Source organism: Corythoichthys intestinalis, chromosome 1 (assembly GCF_030265065.1).
Source record: "Corythoichthys intestinalis isolate RoL2023-P3 chromosome 1, ASM3026506v1, whole genome shotgun sequence".
NCBI classification, from domain to species: domain Eukaryota; kingdom Metazoa; phylum Chordata; class Actinopteri; order Syngnathiformes; family Syngnathidae; genus Corythoichthys; species Corythoichthys intestinalis.
Window position 1 is genome coordinate 24,007,727 of NC_080395.1, and position 18,884 is coordinate 24,026,610.

The window sequence follows — 18,884 nt, forward strand, 5'->3', positions numbered from 1 at the left end:
AGAAAATCTTCAATTAAGGGATAAAAAAAAAAAGTCGCACTGAAGTACAAGTCACATTTGGGTGGGGGAATTCATCTTATTTGAGACCAAGTACAAACATTATACATTAATGTAACAACAATAAACCAAAGAACAACTGGCTAGATAGGTATCTGTTAAGTTTCATGTTAAGATATTAAGATAACATAAAGGGAAAGTTGACGAATGCCAAAAAACGAACAAATAGCCGTTTAGAATATTCCAAATGTGAACAGGTTAATTCTAAAAAAAAGTAGCATGATTGGGTATAAGCGGTGTATTCCAAAAAGTTGTTGACGAACGAAGATGGGGCAAGATTCATCACTTTGTGAACTACTGCGTGATCGGAATTAAACACCAAGTGTTCAAAATCCAACGTTTCTCAGAGTAGAGTTGGATGGAAAAAAGGGAATTTCATCATCTACAGTCCACGATGTCATCAAATGACGAAAAAATAGGTCGTTTACCTGTAAAGCGGTGTCAATCTTAATGTTGAGCTCCTTCAGCTGGTGCTCCGGGATGTTCGTGTTGTGTGAACAGAAGAGCTGCTGGACCTGGAGGCCTGCCAGGCAGCCATCGCGACCCCTCTCCCGTAGCCTTGATGTGGCCTGAAGGTGCAGCAAATATCAATATTTTTGCCACAGCAGTCCATGAGTAAAAGATATGTTTGTATAAGATTATTTTTCAATCTGAATAGTTAGTTGACATTTCCAGAACATAGAATTTGGGATCCCACCATTTTGGAGGGTAAAATATGATTGTGGGAGTCCTGGCTAGGTCTAACATCCAAAACAAAGCAGCAAGATATTCGACAGAGATCAATGCCAGAAAACCAGAGCGCGGAGTTCTCTGCTTCAATGTATACAAACAAAGCATAAAAAGGACTAGAGGGACTGATTAGCTCAAGGACAGTTAAGCTCCGATTACAATCAATTGGACCGCTCGCTCCCTTGTACGGTCAAAGTCAGGAATTGTCATACAAAGATCTGGGAACCCCAGTTTAAGAATCACAGACATAAACCATACATATAAGTGTTCAGTAACTCATTTTCATCAAGGCCAAAGCTTAGTTTAGCTTTTTTTGGTGAGTCATTATGTCTGCCAAATAGGGCTACCATGATTATATGACTAATCAAGTCAGGTCAGCGTTAGACATCAAGCTGAGTGGTGAAAAAGATGGGAAAACTTCCATTTCCTGACTAAAAGTAAACAAACCTTGTGATAACAGTCAAGAAATTCGGCTTAGGAAAACAAAATGTAAATATCATATTATTTTTTGATAATTGACTTACACTTACGCACTTAGACCTATTGACTTACTTAATTTTTCTTAAAAAAAAGGGGAAAAAAAGGAAAAATTTAAAAACTATATTTAATTATTTAAAGTATTTAATAATCATATTTTTATTTTATTTATCTTTTTTTAAAGGAAAAAAAAATCAATAAATATTTTGTAATTTCTATAACAAGTAACATGAAGTTAATGGACTTGCTCTACTTTCGCAGGCCACGCAAAATAAAGTGGCAGGCCAGATCTTGCCCAAGAGTCTTGAGTTTGACACGTTAAATAGATTGACGTGGATTTAATGGTCACAATCCAACTGCATACCTCAGCTGCACCTTTCCATGAACGGGAGGCCTCCTCCAGCTCCGTTAGTGCCCCGAGCTCGGCACTCTGAGCCCGAGCGTTGGCCGAGCGCTCCTGAGCCTGCGCCAGAGCCTCTGCCAGGCAAGACTGGGCCACAGGCTGGACTTTCTGCAAGGTCTGCGAAAGGAACTGGAAGTGTACCTGCATCACCGTCAAGAAGCATCGACCCAAGACCTGCAAGGGAAGAACAGGAAGCTTGAGTTTTGCATTAGAATACTCAAATTCGTTCTTTTATGGGCAAATTGAAAGATTTGTTTAAAACAACACAATGTGTCAAGTACTGCCAAGGGCATTTTGTCATCTTAATCGCAAAACAAAAACATTACTGTGTTTTCCGGACTATTAGACACTTTTTTTTTTTTTAATTTGGCGTAGCTGTGACTTACACTCAGGGGCAACTTATATAATGGTAAAACTGAGAATTTTACATCTTCTCAAAAATGTTATACTGGATCACCATAGAGTAGACATTAGCCACAGCTAGTCACGAGAAGAAGCTCTTTGCTTGTGATTAAGAAGAAATAAGTGCTTTTTCAATATTGACGATATTTATATCCAGCCAACCAAAATAATATTGATTACATAGGACTATCAATTTGAAACAGTTTGCTTTAATTAAGTTGTATGTACATTTTCATTTTAATTATTTGATTTTGCATGCCTCAAATCCAGTAGACTTTAGCAGGGCTTCCTACTGGATTGCTTTACTACAGTGCATTTCTCATGCATTCCTACATTTATTTCTAACAATAGCTGCTGCAAACAAGTCTGCGAACACTGTTTATTTTGACTGGATATAAAAGCAGGATGGAGTTGTAGTTGTCCTGACTGTCTTTGACAAACTGAGTTTAAAGTGCATGAAGTAGCTACAAGTATCTGGAGAGTTCAAAATTGTCTCTGCAGCCACATGAAGACAGATACTGGATGTAGCCTGAGGGGAGAACGGAAGATACATGGAATGTTTCGGAGGCTAGCTGGACGGCAACTTGGTTACTGGAAACTGGTACCCAAAGCCGGGAGCTAATGTGGAGAATGGAAAGTCATTTTATCTAAACTAAGCCAATGGGACATTCGTTGAGCGTATCAGCCAAAACCATGAGTAAAAGGTTGTGTGCATGCTATGAAAGTTGAAAAAAGCTGATGAAGTGGACATTGTTGAGCTGAATTGCTGCAATATAATAGTTTGTTAACCTAAACAGTGCTTATGTTAGCACTAGCAGCAGCACTGTAATTCGTTACGGTTTTCAACAGACCACCAATGCCATGGTTTTGGCAACTATTCAACTATTGAACTGCTGTTTTGTTCCTAAAGTAATACTAGTGACAGTGTTTGAGCTATTTAGAGACATATGGAAGACATCATACAGTACATGTTCCTCCAAAAATTCGACTTAACAGTTTGGTGCAACTTATCTGTTTTTTTCTTTGATGCATTGTTTTGACTAGTTTGACCTATACTCTGAAAAATAAGTTAGTTTTTTTCCCAGTTATTTAACATAAATGTGTCCTCTTGATCAGCATTAACTGCTAGCTAAACAGCTAGTTTTGACTCCTGGAAAAAAAAAAAACAGGACAGCTATCGGTAATCCTTTGACAGTTTATCACCTATTATTGATGAACATGTTGCAGTAAACCACAGAGGGCCTATTTTTCTCGGAAATGCAAGCCTAAATACCCTATGGTTCTGGAATGACGCAGGTTTACCATTACACTGTGTTTTGGTTGTGTGACATAATATGAAACACGAGTCTTCATGCATGCATTGTGAGGAGGCCAAAACAAGGAAATGGCAAAGAAAGCTACACCATACTGTAGACTTTGTGTGGTCAAGCTTGTAAAACACGTTTGTTGAGTTCACGCTGTATATCTAAAAGCTATATCACATGTTTGTATCAGATTTATGTACGTGCTTTTTGCCTGGAGTAAAACGCAACTCCCAACTGTGTTGTATATGGACTAAAGATACACGATAATATCGGTTACCGATAATTATCGGCTGATAATGGCAATTATGACGTCACACAGATAATACATATTAAAAAAAATTTAACCGATAATGCAATCCGATAATTATATACTTCATCAACCTCCAAATGTGCGCAACCGAAGCAGTTTTGTCCACTTCTCCACTGCAGCCTGCTCAACCCCTCACCTCTCTGAAGCCCCTGTGGGAGGAGGGGTTGAGGAGTACGGCGTTACACATCAGTGTTGAGGCGCTTTCACTATCGTGCGTTGATTTTCCCGTGTGTGAAATGAAATAAACGAAGCTCTCACCATCTACAAAACATGCACTGCAGAAGTTCCACGAGGCGGAAAGAAAGCGTCCTCATTCAACAAGACTAGCCCAGCAGCCATTTAAAACTGCATCACAAAGATTTTTGGAACGAATACGAGGCCGCTGCTAGCGGGAATGCTAAAGCTATTGTAAACACAAACTAAACGAAGCTACGGGGCTTGTGACGATACAGGGACGCTGCGGTCCTCCCGGAGTCGGGTTGTTTGGGAATGCAGCCCAAAGCGGGTGGTAAACTCCCATCTATGGCTAAACACCGGCACGAGGCCGATAGTCGACAAGTAGCTGTCTTCCGACGGAGGCCGCTGCTTTGGCAGGCTGCCGCCTCGCCCTGGGCGGGCAGAGCAGAGCCATGCACCGAATACGCCGCGGCGAGCCGGCCAGGGCAGGCGGATATCCGGTACGAACTTAGCTGCCGCCGCCACTCCAGTTCAAGTGGCGCGGGTGCTAATTTGGGGGCCGGACTGACTGAAGGGCACAGTCGGGAGGAGATTCCCGAAATGACACGATAGCCAAACCCCTGGATGAAAAAATAATGCAGTTTATACAACCACCATTCTTCGTGAAAAACATGCCGATCACATCAGCTTTACCACAGACATTTGGACAAGTGATGTCAAGTAAGCATGTTTATCATGACGGCACAGTGGTTAGCTGATAATTGTAACATGTACCAAACCACACAAAGAAGTCATCCAGTCGGTAATGCATTTAGTACGCTGTAAATTTATGACGTCTTAATCAGATCATTCTTCTTAAATCTAGTCAAATAATTTTCCCCATCTTGTTTCGAGTGTTAAAGCCTAGTTAACAGATGAATGCGCCAGATTATTCCACTTGCTTGAACTAAATATTGCCATTTGTTCTTGTTAAGCCCAAACATCTTTAAAAAAAGATAATTTTTCACCTAAATCAAGAAAAAATTGCTTTCAAATAATGTTTTGAACCATACGTATTCTTGAATAAAGAACATTTCTGACATTTTTTTTTCTTTTTTAGGATTATGTATAATAATTTATTGCTTAAATTAAGGTTGTTAAGCTTATTTTCAGCTGGCAATTTTTCTCCAAGAAATCTGAGTGAAATATATAGGGCTGTCCCAAACGACTAATTTTCTCCCGATTAGTCAGCCGACTATTTTTACGATTAGTCGACTAATCAAATTTTTTTTTTTTTTTTTTTTTACTAATTTAGCAATGAAATTTTTGTTGACGCTTATCAATTCACAAAAAACATATTGGAACACTCAAATTATTTATTAAAGTACAAATAAACACGTAAATAACAATAATAAATCACAAATAAACAATGAGTTCAAATGCTGATAGAATTAACTAGTGTAGCCTCCCGATTGAAAAGATGGTCTCTTAAACTGATGGTTTAAAACTTTTATTCCATCCTTGATGTAAACACACTGTAAGAGCTACGGTGCACACAAATAAAGCAACATAATTAGAAATTAACAAAAACTTTTCACCTTTTTCCTTATAAACCTTATTTATATATCAATGAATTGCCTATATGAATTGCATTTACCTTAATTTATTACCTTATCATTGACAATCTCTCCCTTGAGTGCAATCACTGTATATACTGTATATATTTATGACCTTTTAACCTTATATAATTTTCTATACCATAAAATACACCATAACATGAAATAAACCTTTCAATTAGCATTAAGAACAATAGTAATAGCACTTATAGGCCCATTGTCAATGAAACATTATTATTTAGTAAGGCGACAGCACCCTCTGGTGTACAAAAAATGAAAAAAAAAAAAAAATTACAATCTGCGTGAAGGCGCTTGAGGTTTTTATTCACGGCCGACGTGCAGCCAAGCTTGGCATTGAAGAGACAGGACAGAAGAGTGTACTCTCCTTTGTTTCTTTGAAATAAGGCAATGTTTTGGACACTCTGGTGCGCTTTTTTTTTTGCTTTGTGCCGCTTTCCCCGCTTGTAAACAGAGCATCCGACATTCTAACTTTCCACGCATATATTTTTTTAACCCTTCATTAACCGTCGACGGGATGTTGTGCTCGTCGACGGATTTACGTCATCGATGACGTCGACTATGTCGACTAGTCGGGACAGCTCTAGAAATATACTTGAAGTGCTGGCAGTTAATTTACCTTATTTCCAATAGATTTACACTGAAAACAAGGGAATTTAACTAGTTTTAAGGAGTTGTGTTTTTGCAGTTTAGTAATGTTATATGCTAGGAATGGTTTATCTTTAAAGCCATTTTTGTGCAATTAAGGTATTTACTCTGTAAGTAATTGTTGCCAATGGTTTACCATTACACAATGTCAGACAATCTGTATTTAGATGTTGGAATTTACTACTTGATGTTGAAAAAAGAGCAATAATATTTTTGCACAGTAATATTTTCTCTTATGTTTACTTTAAAATTTTACATAAATCGTTTAATAGAATTATCGGCTTGACATTATCGGTTATCGGTTGGAATGAGGGGGAAATTATCGGTTATCGGTATCGGCTGAAAAATGCTTTATCGTGCATCACTAATATGGACTATAATATGCATGTAACTTAACCAGAACATCTTTCTGTGCAGTTTATGGTAGGCTTAGTTTAGCCCAGTGCTTCTCAATTATTTTCTGTTACGCCCCCCCAAGGAAGACGTAAATGTTTCGCGCCCCCCCAACTCTCTGCCGCCACTGTAAATAGTATCATTCGTCTATATTACTATTATAAGTACGCCTCAGCCTAACATTGTGTCCTTTTTTTTTTCTATTAAAGAAAAAAAGTGACATAGATCAACTTATAATAAAGTATAACTTTTTTAACATTGTGTTGCTTGTAACAGAAAAGACTTAATGCGCATCAATTTGCCTGAAGTTAAAAAAAAAAAAAAAAAAAAAGTCACATCCAAACTGTAAAAATACACTCAAGGTACATTTTTGACCATTTGATACTGAAAAATAAAATGTAATAAAATCAGTAAATAATAACAAATTCAAATTGATTAGAAACATTTACTCTTCAGGACAACATGCCAAAAAATTTGACCGAAAAAAAACAAAACTGAATAGAAGGGGGGAAAAAGGTCTCTGGACAGAAGGAAAGTTTTTATTTTCGCTGATTCACCACAGTGCTCACTGGTTTACTGATATAACACTGACAAAGCGGGACGATTGTGACAATTGGCAATAGTCGGCACATTTTCGCTGAAAAACAATCAAGCGGCTTATCAATGAGATTGAGGTCTAATGTCTTTAAGTGGCGTCTTAACTGATTTGGCTTCTCCGCTATAATCATTTTTAGACTCAGTAAACAGTGGTCTTTCCTCATTTCCCACTATATTAAAAGTCAAAGGCAAACGGCCCGAAAAAAGCGCATTCTCGGCGGCCGAGGGAGAACCGTAGGTGAGGGCGGTGGTCGTGACGATCCCAAGCCGAAAACGGCACTTCTCGGCCGGACACGTGAGAAAGACAGTGGGTCGCTGCGTGAGTCCAGCTCTGCATGAGTCTCTTCCGTGTGCTCTTGCTTACTTCAAAAATACTGCACGCACTTTGAAAATGAGAGCGCCACTGCCACCCACGGAGTGGATGTGCAAGTACACTTTATTCTAGTACGGCATAAAAAAAAAAAAAGCATGTTCCCCGAGGTCACTCGCGCCCCCCCTGGCATCGCTCTGCGCCCCCCTGGGGGGGCGCGCCCCACCATTTGAGAAGTACTGGTTTAGCCTATGCGTTGTTCTGGCAGCTTTTATCATCATTCATTTAAAAAGTGTCTATCCTTAATCCCAACATGGGACGTCAAAAGGCTTCTCGTCATGATGTCATGAGACTCGTCATGATGTCATGAGACACAGAAAGCAGAGAAAGACCAGAGCTGAAGACACATAGTCTGCCAATGAAGTTGAAACTCCTTACACACAACCACAAAAAGCACGTCATCATTCAAAACAACAGCTTGACAGGATGACAAGGAAATGTTACAAAGTCATGCACAGCAACAAGTGAGGAGGGCATGGCTGCAGCTCCAGGTAATGGAGAACACATGTGATAGGCTGTGGAGGATCCCCCAGTCATGGAAAATATGAGGAAGATAAAAAAAGAAAAAAAAAAACACATTAGTGGACCCCTTTAGCCCAAATAAGGTAAGTCATGAGGCATCGTTATGTATCCTATTTTTCTGAGTGCACCTGCAGTATTGTATACTCTGAATGTAGAATGAAAGAAAAGCTCTTTAAAAACCCGCATGTGTATACTTTTCTTTCGCCACACGTTTTGTATATTTACATTTTGTAGAACAGTTAACAATGTGCAGGAATAAAAAGCCATTAGGTGTCCCACAGTGTCTCTAATTCCCAACATTATTGCAGCTGATGACACTTGAGTGTCAAAGACTGTCATAATTACTGGGCACATTCTTTTGTAATGGAGAAAGCAATGCAGTGAGGTTTGTCTGACGTCATTTGACTGCTCATATACACAAATGGGGTGTGCCAGAATGTTTGGCAATTTTTTTGTTATAGCTGTGTCCGTGTGTTCGGGATGTCTGGGCTGAAAACATAATGGATATGGAATGGAAAGTTATAAAGTTCCATGGTGTCCATAGTCCAACTTCTATCATGGCATAGTTTTGGTTAGTTGAGTCTATTTGAACTTCGTTAGTAACCAAAATAGCAGTACCGAATGCATGTTAATGGCCTCTGTGTGGGGTCCCTTCGCATGCTGGCAAGAGCATGAAAAAGTTTCTGACAGTTACATAGAAAATGGAGAGAAACTAATGTCAGTTCATAGATGCTATTGTTCACACAATTGTTCATTAAAAGCCACAGCTAACACTTGCTAAGATAAATGGCAAAAACTAAAGTATTACCATATTTTCTCTGCATAGTATTAAAGAAGTTTTTTTGTGGAAAAAAAAAAAGACTCAAAATGGCTAACAGAATCACAAATGACATAGCGGTAAACTGTATCATACAAATAAATAATAAAGACTACGGCTTTATTTTTATATGTATTGTCTACATAATCATGCTCAGATTTAGGTTGAAAGAGTGAACTGAATGCTGACCTGAAACTCGGGAGCTAAACTAAAGGAAAAGAAAAATGACAATGGCGAAATAAGAGGTGAAAAAAAAAAAAGAAAATAGAAGAGACCATAAATAAGAAACGAGAAATAGGAAAAGGAGAAATAGGAACAGATTATATAGCAATAATTTTTTTTTAATTAATGGGAAAAATCAGAAAATAGAAAAAAAAAAAAAAAAATGTGGGGAAAAAAAGGAAAATACATGAAGCAAAGGGGAGCGAGCACAGAAGGAAAAAAAATGGAGTAAAGGCCCGCATTCCACAACTCCCTCAACTTACTATTGTATTTGCTACTTTTCTTCTTCCTTTTTTGAAGCGCTAAAACTGCTGCCAGACTGCATTCTTCCCGTCTCAGGCGGGCAGAAAAAAAACCTCCTCAGTCACGAACACCTTTTGTAAAGCGACTTCATGTATTAGCGGCGATTTGATTAGCATTTGTTTTCCTTTGATACCATGTTCTTTGCCCAAATTCTTTCAAGGGATACTGCATCATTAGAAATCTCACGTTTTTATGCGTGTGTGATTCACTATGCAAACACAACATTGGAAATGTGCCTTACACAACTAAACCACTCTAATAAGGTCTGTGTGCAGTATCAAGACATATCACAAGTCTGCTGTCCTGCTTTAACAAATGCACCCCTATGCCCGCGGCCAGACAGCTGACCTGTGCCAAGGCATGCGGTCAAAAACCTTTGCAGACACACGCTTCCTCTCATTTTCATGTGTGCACATCTGGAGGCCGCAGAGAGTCACATTTTTACCGACTGCAGAGCACAAATGTTTCCTGTTTTGTGCAAAGCCACATTCATAGATGGGGCGCAGTGCTACCCTACTGCGGCCTGACCGCAGTTTCCACAAACCACAATTGTCAAGGGGTAACACATAGTTGAATGTTGTTCAATTGTGGACATCAGTTGAACCTGTCAACACACCTTACAAGACTTTTTCCTGGGAGCATCAACTCATTGACTGCTAATGACAGTGATGGAACTCAATTTGCTCTAAAAGAATAACTGCATTTTACCACTTACAACACTCAAACTAGGGGGTCGTTTACATGGTGACGCTGTGACACCAAGACGCAACGATTGTGTTGCGGAATGGCCTCGCATTTACATGGTGACGGTAAAAACGGAAGGCGAAGACACAAGTTTTTGGGGCCGTTTACATGGTGACTCTCCAACAATACAAAAAATTTCAAATTTGCATCTGCATTTGCATTTGCATTTGCGTCTCCATTTGAACAATGTCGCGATTCCGCATGAAAACGATGTAGTATTCACGTCAGGCCCTAGGGGACAGTGCAGATTTACTGGGCGACGGAGAATGATGCACTTTGACCCCACCAAGCTCCCTCAGCCCGGAAAAAAATATGCCCGCCCACTCGAAGCAATGTCATTTTTCTTTTGTTCAAAAAGGCACAAAAATTGAAACGTTCAACATATTTAATTTAAAAATATTATTAAAACAGTAAATTAAAGCCGACATTCCGCCATATTTGCTGTTTTTAATGTTTAGTAGCACGCTGCGCATGCCCAATGTGACGTGTACGAGTGCTGTCGTTAACGGCGCGGTCTCGCGCCGCAGGAGCCTTTGATATGCATGCCGAGGAAGCCCCCCTCAACCCCCTGCAAAGGGATTCTTCCACTTTGGAGGCAGGATTCAGAATTTTTCGTCTTCGCCGACGCCATATGCACTCAGTCATTGCGTCTTTGTGTCGCAGAGTCGCCACGTAAACTACCGCTTTGATTCTGGCCTCCAAAGTGGAATGATTTGATTGCGGTTCTAGCTCCGGAGCCATATGCATGGAACACTCTCACTCCGATGACGTCAGCACTTGCTCACGTCACTTTGGGCATGCGCAGTCGCTGCTACTAAACGTTTACAACGGCACACATGGCGGAACGTCAGCTTGTTCTTTGTGTTGTGTGCCATATGTTTGCATTTTTGTGCCTTTTGAAGCAAAAGCTTCTGATATTGCAGCATTTTACAAAAAATGCGTGGACGCAATTGCTTCGAGTGGGCGGGTATGTTGTCTTCCGGTCTGAGGATGTTGTTGTCAAGGAAGTGCATCATGTTTTTAGACATTTTGTTTGGCCTATCTAACATCGAAAAACTAGGAATGGATGAAAGATATGTTATAAATCTTATCTTAATTTTGGCAAAATTCCACATTCACTGTGTAAAGCAGTAACTTAAAGACCAAATTTTCATGTTTTTGGAAAAATGTTTTCTTTACATTTGGAGTATTTAAGTTTATCTTTGAACCCCAAGGCTATAAGGGCCACGAGACTGTGCAAACAATACAGCTTGTGGTGAAAATAACCGTGACCACTTTATTTATTTATTTAAAAAATTTTGTTCTAAATTTGTTGATTGTATGAGAATTGTTCGCCCTATGTTTGGTATATTATATATATATATATTATACATATATAGTATATGTATTTGTTGTTAATAAAGTTTAAAAGTTAAATGGAAAAAAAACACCATGTAAACGGTCCCTAAGAAAAAGAATCAGCAACTAGAGGTCAACGAGGTTAATAGCGACACTAATAAAATAAGTAATCTGAATGCTAATGTCTGAAGCTGATTTTGTAAGATGACATTTGAGGTCCATATACAGTGGTACCTCTACATACGATCACTTCGACACACGATCTTTTCGACATCCGACGTAAAATTTGAGCCGCCATTTGTTTCTACATCCGACGAGTTGCTCGAAATACGACGACATGACAGCACTGCAAACGAACGCACGGTGGATTTTCTTGTGTGAGAAATCAACACAGTTTTCAAAAAAAGTTGATACAGTTGGAGAAACAAGGAAAAAAGTGATGCTTACCTTTGAAATGAGGATGCAAGTTATAGAAAAATATGAGCTTGGGGTGCGCGTCCCTGAACTGGCTCAACAATACAGCTCCATGGTCCTCTTCCGACCACCGTTCGCCACTATTTATAAGTTAAGGTGACAGTTATTATTGTGGTAACATTGCCAAGGAAATCGCCAGCTTCGTCACGTTTTTATCATTTATTTAAGAACTTATCCAACACAAAACGCCCATTGTCTTAAGCAGTTGACCGCTCTCAAGAAAACGAAAGTATTATCTCTACCGCACCGACCTATCTCACTGAGACGTCACCTTCGCGGTGCGTTCAGGGACAGTAAAAAGTGTCCGCCATATTAGAATCCGATTCGTTACATTATTTACAGGCATAATTATTAATTATTCTTCTTATTATTATATTATTCTGAATTATTTATTTATAACTTATTTGTTTTTCTATGTTTAATTGCCATTTGTAACAGTGCCAGCAGTATTTATTAAGAATTTAGTGTATGTTTTTAGGCTTTGGAACGAATTAATGGAATTATAATGTATTCCTATGGGAAAATCCTGCTCGACATACGACCATTTCGACTTACAAACAAGGTCCTGGAACGAATTAAATTCGTATGTAGAGGTACCACTGTACTGTGTTTTTTTTAAAGCACATTGATCATGAAAGACAACTGAAACAGCAATGATATAAATGTATATATTAGGCGTAAAATATTTCTTCTGCTGCTTGTTTTTGTAATATTGGAAACTAGATAGTAGGGCTGTTCGATTTTGCAATTTGTGGCCGAAGTTGGCTGGGCAAAAGCAGCAAAATCCCCGGTAGCCATGGTTTTTGTTGTTCTTATTTACGACAGCACACGTAGGGGGAAGCGGAAATGCAGAGAAAACTACAGCGGCTCAGATAAGCCAAAATTGTGCAGTTTTGAAAATCGAACGTACTGATTTGACCGTTTTTAAACATCATTTTATCCAGAAGTCAGATTTGGTTCAAAATCGATTAATCGAACAGCTTTACTAAACGGTTACAAAAACAGGTACAATTTTCAATATTGCTGTTTGACTAGATCTGCTGATTTGACTAATTTAGAGGTCAATGAGCCTAAGTGCCACTACTGTGCAGAATTTGCATGCGTTTGAGGCAAACAGCTTCATTGTTGTAAATTCAGCGACAAGTGTGAAGATTGTGTAGGATTTGCTGCACTTTTCACACGTTGGCCTCAGGTTCTCACACCATGCTAACAAAGGGTGGGAACTTGAGCTAGAAAACACTGATTCATCAAGTGAGCCATGGGACAAGAGTGCATCCAGGCATCTCGGCATATTAGCACCAGGGATAGAAGGGCTGAGAAGGAATGGTTAGCCCAGTATGCTTGGAACATAGCCTCTGTTTTCCGTGGTTCTCAGTAACCGAACACAACACAAAGTTGAACTTAGAGTCAATTCAGTTGTTAGTCAAAAATACCTTATTTCTTCTAATAGCTGGTTCACGGAAATAGCTCCACTACTGACCATGTCATTGCTATGTGTAAAAATGAACCAGTTACACGCGATATGCTGTTAACACTTAGTAAGCCAAGCAAGTATTTTACGAAAAAACTATAAAACGCTATTGCTAATGGCATGATAATTTTATGATGTATTAGCGATGCAAATATAAAGTACTGCGACCAGGTTAAAGGTAGCTTTATTTACTTTATTAAATTGAAGAATCGGGAAAAAAACATTGTTCAAAATGTCCATCCCTTATTCAAAAACAAGAGTGTCCGTGCGATATTCTAAACAAGCACCTTGAAACCAGGCAAACGATGAGTCTTAACGCAGGAGACACAACAGGATGACTTCAAAGACAACGTCGTCATGAGAACGAGTAAAATCAACAATTTTTTACTGATGGGCATTTTTTGAAACGGATTCATGATTACGTAAACAGACGAAAATTTTCAACAGGATATCGAGGACGGCTTTGTCTTTGAAGTCGTCCTGTTGTGTCTCCTGCATCAAGACTATCGTTTGCCTGGCTTCAAGGTGCTTGATTGGAATATCGCACCAACAAGGAGCATTTATTTGAATTACCGTAATTTCCCGAATATAACGCACACTTTTTTCCCCCCAAAATCAACTTGTAAAATCATGGTGCGCATTATAAACGGGTACAGGGATGGAGACAAAAATATAAATATATTATATATATATATATATATTTTTTTTATGAAGACCGATTTTTTTTTTTTTTTTTATTGACGTGCTGGGTTGAAGAAACGTAAGCGGCCAACATAAGTTCCGTCGGTGAATTCTGTTATAACTCGTTACACGGTAATACTTCACTGATTGTTCCAATGATTTCGTCTGTGTTAAATTCTTTTTTCACTCTTCATAAAGCACAGAATTTAGTTTCTTGAACTCATTTGAGTCAACGTTTATTGCAGCTCCGCAACTCGGACCGTAACAAATGTAACACAACACAGACTTTTTGTGTCCGTCAACTATATCTGTCCCTCGGGAAACTCAAACCCAAATAACAATAGTTCCTATTGTTACTGTCGTGTTGACAGCGATGAGCTCTCTCGGATTTCTGACTTACGTTCTCACTTTCATTTTACCGTATCAATCCATGGAAGAAACATTTATTCTTCATGATGAAACGAGCAAGTTATACAGCAGCCTTTAAAAGAAAAGTCACATCTGTTTTGTTTTCTCCTAGATTCTGGTAAGTTGGAGCAGTTGTCAAATCATATTATTACCGTAAATATTGTCAGTTTATGGTAATGTTTTGAACTACCATTGTGCTATGCTTGTGCTGTGTTTCACCAGTCAGTAAAATGACATTTCTGTATCTGTACACGAGCTCTGTTTTCTTCTATTCTTCTATTTATTGGTGCTAAAATTAGGGTGCGCGTTATACATGGGTACAATAATTGCCCCTAGATTTTACAAGTAAATTTGTGGTGCGCGTTATACACACGTGCGCCTTATATTCGGGAAATTACGGTAGACATCGCACAAAATACTTTGACATTAAGCGACTACGATTCAGTTATTGTTTTGGTCTGTAAAATCTGCGAGACAATAGGCAACAATGTTATTTTTGTAAAGAGCAGATGTTTGCAAATGTAATGTTATGTCTACAAAAGGACTACAGAAATCAACCAATACTATTATTTACTGTTGAAAATATTTTTATTTGGACAATTGAAGCGGTCAATCAATAATCGAAATAGTCGTCAATTGCTTTGAAAATCAGCTATCGATTAATTTTTGTAACTTTAATGTTCGAAAGGTGTTTAAATTCCGATTAAATTTTTTGAAAGTATGTTAGATTGGTAAAACCAAAAGGTTTTGCCCTTTTATAAGCCTGGCGGGTTGCAGAGAAAATGATTTCCAATCAATTGCCATTCAGTTTGTGGTTAAGTCCGAAGACCTACCTCAACATCTTGCAGGTTGAAGTCATTCTGATCTTTGAAGTTGGCGGCCCCAGCGCTAAGCTCCATGAGCATTTTGGCGATCTCCGGCTTGATGGCTGCCGTCAGCCGGCTGGCCGCTTCCATGACGTGTTCCTGCACGTCCTTCAGTTGCATAGCTGCTTTGGAGTATTGAGAGTTCCTGAACACGCTACTGAACAGGTCGGTAAGGAAGGCGCTGGCCCGGCAGAAGACGTTGAGGGCGTCCAAATACTTGGAGATGCCCTGCTGGATGTCGGCCACTGCTGTGGAGGAGGCGGCGGGCGGGTGGCACCCGCCGGGAACGCCCATGGAGGAGGCCGAACAGGATGAGGCCAGCGAGGCGTTAAGGGTCCGGCTTAACTCAGGCATCTGGTACTGCTGGTGCTGTTGGACTTTCTGCTTGGACCCGCCGAGCAAAAAGCGACGCTTGTAGTCCATTTTACTTTGCTGCCCGCTGCAACAATACATAGGTGGTGCACCAGCACCGGAAGATCCTGTTTTGTTTAGGCCTCCAATCGAAAAAAAAATTCCCTCGACTGAACGTGGAAAAAGTCCAGGTCACGTAAAAAGACCACTGAGGGTTTCTGCCTGCCGGAGGCTCATCTCAGTGCGCCTTGGAGGAGGCCAAAGGCAGGAGTGGCGAGCCTATGTGAAGTGCTTACATGCAGGCCAGCTGCGTAAAAAAAGACGCATGCCTCCAAGATTCTGGTACAGCCTCACATAAACTGATCCTAGAGCCAAGCTTTAAAGTGCATGAGCCTTTCTTTTGAAAAAGGGAAAAAATAATTCTTCATGCAGCGTCTCGCTTTTGTCCGGATGGAAATTCTTCACAGATGAACGTAGAAAATAATCAGTTTGAAAGCAAAGGTGAGAAAAACAAAGCACTGGTCAACAGTAGGGAGCTTACAAAATGGTTAAAAAACATGTGGGCAGATGATGAGGCAGATCCAGTCCGTCTCAAGGTGCTCCTCTCAGATCCGTGTGTCCACCACTCCACCCGACCGGCCGGCTTCCTGCTTTTCCAGTCTGTGTGCCAGCTGAGGTAGGTGGGACTTGCCCGCGGATGCAGATTACAGTGACAAGAGCACAAATGTATCTAAGGCCTCTAGGTCATTTCCTAAGGAAGGAGGGAAAAAAACGAGACTTGAGGTTAGAAAGGCATCCGAAAAGGAAGGATGAGCTTCATTTGAGGCCCAAAATAAACATGCATAATTTTCCCACATAAAAACATTAAGCAGACATTTAAGATCCAGTAAAATCAAAAATTTTTCTTTTTGGGTTCTTTTTTTTGGGGGGGGGGGGGGGGGGGGGCTAAAGCAGATTCTTGATGACGTAAAGATACTACAATTTTAGACTCGCTATTTTAAAGGTGGGAATCATCTTTGGGCACCTAACGATTCGATTACGATTCAGAGACTCCGATTCGATTATAAATCGATTATTGATGCCCCCCTCCCCCCATTTTTTTTTTCTAAATGTTTTGTATATTTGTTCCAAAATTGTTCAAAAATCCTCTCAGGCTAAACTACTATTTTAGTATCAAGTTACCGGTTAAAAACAGTAAATAAAATACTCAAGTCCCCATTCTTTATCAGCAGCTTTGAACTACATTCAATTAATAATTTAATGTTGTGAATCAACCGTTAAAGTTGTTGAAATTGCGCCCGTTATTCCATAATTTCACTCATGTCTACTTTCGACATGTGAAAGTTTTAAAACTGTTTCATCATTTAAACATAGATCCAAGTCAAGATTTTGCCGATTTAGGGGTATTTTAGATAAAAAGTAATTAGGTTCCCTACAACAGAGCCTTCTAGAGAAGTCTACTGCTTTACGATGGCGCCTGTTTACTAGCGCGGGAAAGTTTCACATCTAGTCTATATATATGTGATATCTACCATAGCCGTATGTTGCCGTATGTTTGTAGCAACTAGCAACTGGACGCTGTTTGTGGCGGCTGACGGCCGCAGTCAGGTATTTTTTTTTTTTTTTTTTTTACCTAGCGGCATTAGCTGCACATGATATTTGATCTCGGTCCATTCCTCATTGCGTCCCGAAGACCGCGCTGACTGCGTTTTATTTCCGCTTTACCTGGTATAATTCAATAATCAGAATTTGGATGTTTGTGAATCGTTCTCGAATCTTCCATGGCCGAATCGCGAATAATCTAAGGCTACGTTCATACTACAGGTCTTAATGCACGAATCCGATTCTTTGTCATATCTGTTTTTTTGGCGTGCCCGTTCAGACTGCCTTTGTCCATTGAGACCATTAAAGTATTACGCCGCATGTGCACTAATTCGCACTCCGACAAGTGCTGAGCAAGACGACCCACATGCGCAGAAGCATCAAAACAAATGACCACACATGCTGGCTGTCATCCGTCATTCCAGGGATATCATATTTTGCTTTTTAAAAAGAGGACACAAAAAACAGACATAAATAATCCCAGTTTAGGCTTATATTCAAAATATATGGATCGATAGCATGCACGCACTGTCCGTGCATGTCACACACACATACGCGCAGTTTGCCCCGACTCTCGGCCGTGTAAGCAATGTTGAAATATTGCTTATATGGACCAGACAGAAAACCGATCATTCTCAGGCTTATCCCCAACCCATTTAAATTTTTTTATGACTGTTGTCAAGTCTGACCCTTCCTAAAAAGCCGTGTTCAAGGCAAGCTAAGTGCTAATAACGCACAGCTGCACTGCTACGGTAGCGTCTCTCTCGCTTTTTGATGACGTAATTGCTGCATGAATTCCGATTTGAGAGACTGGACAGTACAGACCGCCGCGACAGTCTGGAAAAATGTGGCCCAGATCGGATTTGAACCACATACGAAAGTGACCCAGATCGGATTTGAAATGGTCCAGTTCTATGCAACTTGTCACGTTCAGACCGTCAAGTTAATGCCTCACTCGAGTCGGAAAAACACGAAAAAATCAGATTCGTGCATTGAGACCTGTCGTATGAACGTAGCCTAAGAATCGGAAATTTTGCACGCCTCTACCATTCCCTTTCAGACCTCCCACTTCAGATGGATTGGATGTCTAGTGCCGTCAATGACAGCCACTGAGTTAACAAGGACAATGCAAAAATATCCTAGATTATGAACAAGAGAAATGCAAACTCAAATTTACCTCATGACAACAAATTTCTGGTGACCTGTGGTCGTGCAAATACAAATAACTGAGTATCGATACTTTCGCAATCAAATATCATATCCGGAAATAGCATTTCAGTATCAATACATCGATACTTTTGACAAACCTAGCCATGAGTAGTTAAAGACTGACAGTGGCTGCCCACCAAGGCTTCCCCAGCAAGCGGTGCATCGTGCAGAAATCGCCAACACTGGCTGCATTACAGCGACAATTCCATCAATGGTCCGCAGAATATTTAATTCAGAGATTAAGAGGGGCAGCCGCTACAGCACGTTAAGATAATGTTGGTGTATGTGTTTGTCATTTACAATGTTGTTAATAACGGCGTTAGAATATAACGGCGTTACTAACGGCGTTATTTGTTTCAGGAATGAGTAATCTAATTAATTACTTTTCTCATCTTG

At 39.8% G+C, this 18,884-nt stretch overlaps 1 protein-coding gene across 2 annotated transcripts in view; it reads right to left on the reverse strand.

The window, feature by feature from the left end:
• Positions 1-18,884, reverse strand: part of LOC130912808 (granule associated Rac and RHOG effector protein 1-like) — a 55,280-nt gene that overhangs the window by 16,991 nt on the left and 19,405 nt on the right. For both annotated transcript variants that reach the window (XM_057830869.1, XM_057830878.1), the window contains exons 2-4: positions 15,294-16,428; positions 1,628-1,840; positions 486-626 (exon numbers count right to left, since the gene is read on the reverse strand). In XM_057830869.1, the coding sequence (XP_057686852.1) occupies positions 486-626; positions 1,628-1,840; positions 15,294-15,779 (840 nt within the window). In that variant the 5' untranslated portion in view covers positions 15,780-16,428. The remainder of the gene's footprint in view (positions 1-485; positions 627-1,627; positions 1,841-15,293; positions 16,429-18,884) is intronic.